Source organism: Bison bison, unplaced genomic scaffold (genome assembly GCF_000754665.1).
Source record: "Bison bison bison isolate TAMUID 2011002044 unplaced genomic scaffold, Bison_UMD1.0 scf7180017864516, whole genome shotgun sequence".
Classification (NCBI taxonomy): domain Eukaryota; kingdom Metazoa; phylum Chordata; class Mammalia; order Artiodactyla; family Bovidae; genus Bison; species Bison bison.
Genome location: NW_011495069.1, coordinates 120,782 through 126,704, shown reverse-complemented (window position 1 = coordinate 126,704; position 5,923 = coordinate 120,782). Strand labels below are relative to the sequence as shown.

Genomic DNA, 5,923 nt, shown 5'->3' with positions numbered 1-5,923 from the left:
TAGAACTGGACATGGAACAACAGACTGGTTCCAAATAGGAAAAGGAGTGCGTCAAGGCTGTGTATTGTCACCCTGTTTATTTAACTTATATGCAGAGTACATCATGAGAAACGCTGGACTGCAAGAAACATAAGCTGGAATCAAGATTGCCAGAAGAAATATCAATAACCTCAGATATGCAGATGACACCACCCTTATGGCAGAAAGTGAAAAGGAACTAAAGAGCCTCTTGATGAAAGTGAAAGAGGAGAGTGAAAAAGTTGGCTTAAAATTCAACATTCAGAAAACTAAGATCATGGCATCTGGTCCTATCACTTCTTGGGAAATAAATGGGGAAACAGTGGAAACAGTGTCAGACTTTATTTTCTTGGGCTCCAAAATCAGTGCAGATGGTGACTGCAGCCATGAAATTAAAAGATGGTTACCCCTTGGAAGGAAAGTTATGACCAACCTAGATAGCATATTCAAAAGCAGAGATATTACTTTGCCAACAAAGGTCCGTCTAGTCAAGGCTATGGTTTTACCAGTGGTCATGTATGGATGTGAGAGTTGGACTGTGAAGAAAGCTGAGCACTGAAGAATTGGTACTTTTGAACTGTGGTGTTGGAGAAGACTCTTGAGAGTCCCTTGGACTGCAAGGAGATTCAACCAGTCCATTCTGAAGGAGACCAGTCCTGGGTATTCATTGGAAGAACTGATGCTGAGGCTGAAACTCCAGTACTTTGGCCACCTCATGAGAAGAGTTGACTCACTGGAAAAGACTCTGGGAGGGATTGGGGGCAGGAGGAGAAGGGGACGACAGAGGATGAGATGTCTGGATGGCATCACTGACTCGATGGACATGAGTTTGAGTGAACTCCAGGAGTTGGTGATGGACAGGGAGGCCTGGCGGGCTGCAGTCCATGGGGTCGCAAAGAGTTAGACACGACTGAGCGACTGAACTGAACTGAACCATTACTGAACACCCACCGTGCTCTGGGACTCCTATTATATTTATTATTGATTGATCGTTCCAGCAATGCTGGATCGGGTTGGTTATCACAGCGCATTCAGAAAGAGGAAACAGAGGCCCTGGGAGGTTCAGAACGCACCCTTGATCCCAGAGTCAGCAGGCGGAGGCCGGGCTCTGGATCCAGACCTGCCCTTGCGGAAGGCTGCGCCACATGCCTTCCAGCGCTGCACGCCCCAGGTGAGAACACTGAGCTCCATGGTGGGGAAGGCGGGGATGCTCAGGGGGCCAGCTAGGTCTGTAGAGGGGGCTCCGCAGAGAGGCCCTGAGCACCCTCCTGGCTCCGCACCTCTCCCCCTCCCTGCTGCATAACCCTGGGCAAGCTGTTTCTCCTCTCTGAGCCTCAGTTTCCTCCTCCGTGGAAGGGGATACAGAGAAGAGGTCGGGTGATCTGATTGGGCAAGCGGGCGGAAGTGTCTGCAGACAGGCATGAGGGAGGGCCCATAGCTTCCTGCTTCTTTCTCCTCTCGGGCTGTGGCCAGGAGCAGCCCCACGCTGGAGGGGGCCGCTGTGCCTGGGGCAAGCCGCGGGCCGTTGGCTTCCATCCCCGGCCCAAGCAAGGGAAAGCCCTCATCTTTGGCTACCATAAGAGGGTGTTGGGAAGATCAGTGATGAACTCTGAGCTGAGAGCTGGCAGACAAAGGGCCTGTAAGCGCAGCTGGCCGTGATGGGCATCAGTGGTGCCCAGGGCTGGCACCAGAGGGCAGGGTCTGGTGGGGTAATGGGCTCACTGGCACTCACCGTCAAACTGGGCTGCTTCCCCATAGCCCTCCTCTTTCTTCTTTTGGAACAGTTTGAGGCACGCGCTGGGGCTGGCCAGGAGAAGCCGGAAACCCTGGCACGGAGGAGGAGGAGTGGCTCAGTGGACAGGCATCCCCCGAGGCACGCGCCCCCGACTCAGGAGGGGCCTGGGTTCCCAGGCCACACTGCACGTGGCGCTCCCCTGTCCATCTCCCCCACCAGCCACAGGCCTGTCCGAAGTTCCGATCCTCCAAGCCACGCCACACTTCCCAGACATTTGTCCGTGACCGTCTCCTCACCTGGAAGCCCTTCCCCATTTTGTCCACCAAGAAACTCCACCACTGGTCACTAGGAGGCCTCCCCTCCCGGCTGCCTGCCCCCATGGGCTGTGCCCTCCTTGGTCACCTCTGGAAGGAAGTGAGTGTCTGACATGTTAGTCCAGAGCCTGCCATCTGGAAATCTCACCCTGCTAGTTAACTACCCTTCTGAGCCTCGGTTTCTCCATCTATAAAATGGGGGCAATGATAATAGTGCCCTCTTCTTGGGTTGCTAGAGGATTCAACACATTAAGACACGCACACCTAATACGTGCTCAGTAAATGTTACTGATTATTACCAGTGTCATTCCTGGGTCTTGGTTGAGAGGTTTGGATCAGAGCAAATACCCAGTAAGTGTGAAAATGGGTACATGAATCATCAGAATATGAGTGCCCTGCCTCCAGGAAGGCACCCGGATGCACACCGCCTCCTCCAGGAAGCCCGCCCGGATGCACACCGCCTGGCCCAAAGGGCATCTGACCCCAGGCTTTCTGTGGACAGAGGTCATGACCCAGTGTCAGGTGACCTCGCCCTCTCCCGCCCCATCGGGTCAGGGTGGGGCAGGGTGGCTCAGGCAGGAGGAGGGGGGACTTACCTTTTGGTCGGAGGTAGGCACGAAGGTGAGGAACTCGTCCACGTGGCCCACGGAGAGCCAGTCAGAGTAGACCTCCAGGGGCGCCTGCACCCGCTGGGCATCCAGGAAGTCGCGCACCACCTTGGCCATGCGCCGCCCGCCAGACCTGCCGGGGGGAGAGCGCAGGGTCCCCTCGTGCCCGCCGTGTGCCAGCGCGCCGCAGGCCCTTCCCGAGCCCCGCCGAGGCCTCCGTCAGCCCTCTGAATGGGCCTCTTCAGTCCCCGCGTCCCGGCCCCTGTCTCCAGCTGCTTCCAGGGACTGTCCATCCTGAGCACCACACGAGAGCCTGTCCCTCCCTCACCCCGAGGTACCCTCCCCTGCCCACAAAACAGTCAAACGAGAGCCCTCCCTCTGCCAAAGAGAACTGGAGACCCTCATCTCAGCTCCCGAGATGCAGAGAGGGTCAGCTCCTCACCGAGGCCCTCAGCCTTTGGTTCCCAGTACGACCAGAACCTGGCAAGCCACCCCCACCTGCTTAGCCCAGCATGTCCCGTCTCTCTTTCTTCGTGTTTAACTCCAGGGTGGCCGTCTTCCTCCACGTGGACTTTGGAAATGGCAATGACCCTCCCACTCACTCCCGAGCTCTATTTTCCTTTACAGTCCTTGGTGCTACTTGGCACACTGGACATTTCGTTTGCTGTCTGGCATCTCACTAAGCTCCCGAGGAGCCTGTATTTCCCTGTATCCCTAGCACCTCTTATAGAACAGATGCTCAGACATATTTGTGAAAGTCTGTTGGACAGCTGTGTAAGAGTCCACAGTATATAACTCGAATGCGCCCTCGACAGAACCAGAAGGGAGACCCGACCCGCAGTGACACGTGAGACGTTGATTTGATTTGGGGGATGGGAACGTGGAAAGTGTTTTCCCTCTATTTCTATTATTTTAACTTAGTGTTGGCAATTTTAAAAGACCTCTTTAAAAACAGTGAGATGGTGGAGAGGAATGAGACTTTGGAAATTATTCATGAGCAGACAGCAGGAATTGGAAACAAATCAGGGGGAGGGGGGACAGAGCCCTAACCTAAGCCTGACCCCCCTTGGGGCTCTGCAGCCCTCTGCCTGGTGGCTGGGGGATGGACCGGATGACTCCCCCCTAGGAAGCGTCAGACCTGGTCTCTGAGTCACATCAGAGCTGCCACCAGGAGGCAGAATTGCCCCAAGATCGGTTTAAATGTGAGGCCCGAGCATGGAGAGCTCAGGGTAGTGGGGAAGGAGCGGGCCTTTGCTGAGCCCCTCCTGCGCGTCTGCCCGGGGCTCCTCACACTCGTCTTACGTAATCCCCGTGACGACCCTGTGAGGTGTGTATAAGTACCAGGCCCAGGTCGTGATCTGCGCGCCCCACCCTCGCTCACTCCGCTCCGCCGCTCTGCCTGCTTGCTGGTCCCCTGATGTCTCCAGCTCATCCCTGCTTCAGGGCCTTTGCACTCCCTTCACGTTCTCCTCCCAAACAGCCACATCTTTAACGTCTCATTTCCTTCAGGGAAATGTCAGCCTCCCACCAGTGCTTCTTCTCTCTAACATACTGTATTTGATTTACTTATTTATTATGGTGGCTTACTGTCTGTTTCTCTCTGCTAGAATGTACGTAGGTTGTCCGTTTTGTTCACTGCTAAGCTCAGAAGCCGAGACAAGAATATAGGACAGCAGCCTGGAGTTAAATTTTAATTTGGGGTCCAAAGAGGAAATCTGATTTCTGACTATTTGGCTGACTTGCTGTGTGATCCTAAGTGGTAGCTGTCCCTCTCTGAGCCTCAGGGCCCCATCTGTCCACCAAGACCTTTGCTCCTGGTTTTCAACACGATGGCCAATGGACTGGGATCCAAACGTGCTGGAGACCCTGCATCTTCCTATCTGGGGTCCTTGCTCTGGGCCTGGGAGTTTCTAGAACGTTTTTTTTATCCCCAGCACTGGGCCTCAGACCTGACATATAAGAAGTCTCAATACGTATTTATTGAATTGACAGATGCATGCATGAATGGGTGTGTCCTCTTCTCTAAACCTCAACCTTCTCATCTGTAAAATAGGGATCGTAGTCATCCCAACCTCATAAGGCTGTTGTAAAAATCAATGGGTGTGATCTGGGTAAAGCCCCGTGTTCATGGCATGTCGGTGATCAATAACTTTGATCCATTGAGTTCCAACCTGCTTCATGGCAGATCCACTGCTAGGGGTCCAGCTAAATAATATCTAAGCATTTGGAAGGTGCTTAATCTGAGTCCTTTTATCCCCAGGAACAGCTATTATACAGCTTCAGTTCAGTTCAGTCGCTCAGTCGAGTCCGACTCTTTGCAACCCCATGAACCGCAGCACGCCAGGCCTCCCTGTCCATCACCAGCTCACGGAGTTTACCCAGACTCATACGACAGGGATTTTTTTTTTATGAGCCCATTTCACTGATGAGGAAACTGAGGAATGAAGTATAGAATAATTTGTTCATTTAACCATGTGCCTGATTTATCCCCAGTACCTTCACCAGTGCCGGGGACATAGTAGCTGTGAAGTCGCTCAGTCGTGTCTGACTCTTTGCAGCCCCGTGGGCTGTAGCCCACCAGGCTCCTCCATCCATGGGATTTCCCAGGCAAGAATGCTGGGCTGGGTTGCCGTTTTCTCCTCCAGTGAAACTTCCCCACCCGGAGAGCAAATGCATCTCCTGCATTGCAGGCAGATTCTTTACCGCTGAGCCCCCAGGGAAGCCCTGCGCATAGTAGGCATATAATAAATATTTTTAAATGAAGTAATCAAGCACCTGCGAGGTGCCAGGCCCTGTGGTAGGCACCGGTCAGGCTCTGTACCCCAAACTATGTGGCCAGTGAGTGGCAGAGCCAGGACTCAAACCCAGACACACCGGATGTTCAGAGCCTGTGCGCCTTCCCCTCAGATCCCTCCGGGAGGCACAGAATGACTCCCCAGACGTCCAGGGCCTTCTGCGCCCAGGGCTGTGGGCAGGATCCGGCCCCAGGGCGGGGCTGGGCTTGAGTCACCAGCAAGGTGAATGGATTCCTCTAGTCCTGGCCAACCTCGGCCCGGGGCATCCAGCCTGGGCACCCAGCTTCACACCTGGGTTGGCACCAGGAAGCCTCACCTGACCCAGAACGCTGAGGCTGCCAAGGTCACCCTTTGAGGCTGGGTGACCTTCCCTCAGCATCTGAGGCTGCTCCAGGCCCCAGACCAGACAGCCAGGGCTTGGAGAGGCAAGCGGAGGTACACCTGGGCTCCAGG

The 5,923-nt window shown here is 54.5% G+C and overlaps 1 protein-coding gene across 1 annotated transcript in view; it reads right to left on the bottom strand.

Moving 5' to 3' along the window:
• PADI1 (peptidyl arginine deiminase, type I) overlaps positions 1 to 5,923 on the bottom strand; it is a 44,503-nt gene that overhangs the window by 6,686 nt on the left and 31,894 nt on the right. The window contains exons 12-13 of the mRNA XM_010829928.1: positions 2,664 to 2,808; positions 1,751 to 1,844 (exon numbers count right to left, since the gene is read on the bottom strand). Coding sequence (XP_010828230.1) covers positions 1,751 to 1,844; positions 2,664 to 2,808 — 239 coding nt within the window. The remainder of the gene's footprint in view (positions 1 to 1,750; positions 1,845 to 2,663; positions 2,809 to 5,923) is intronic.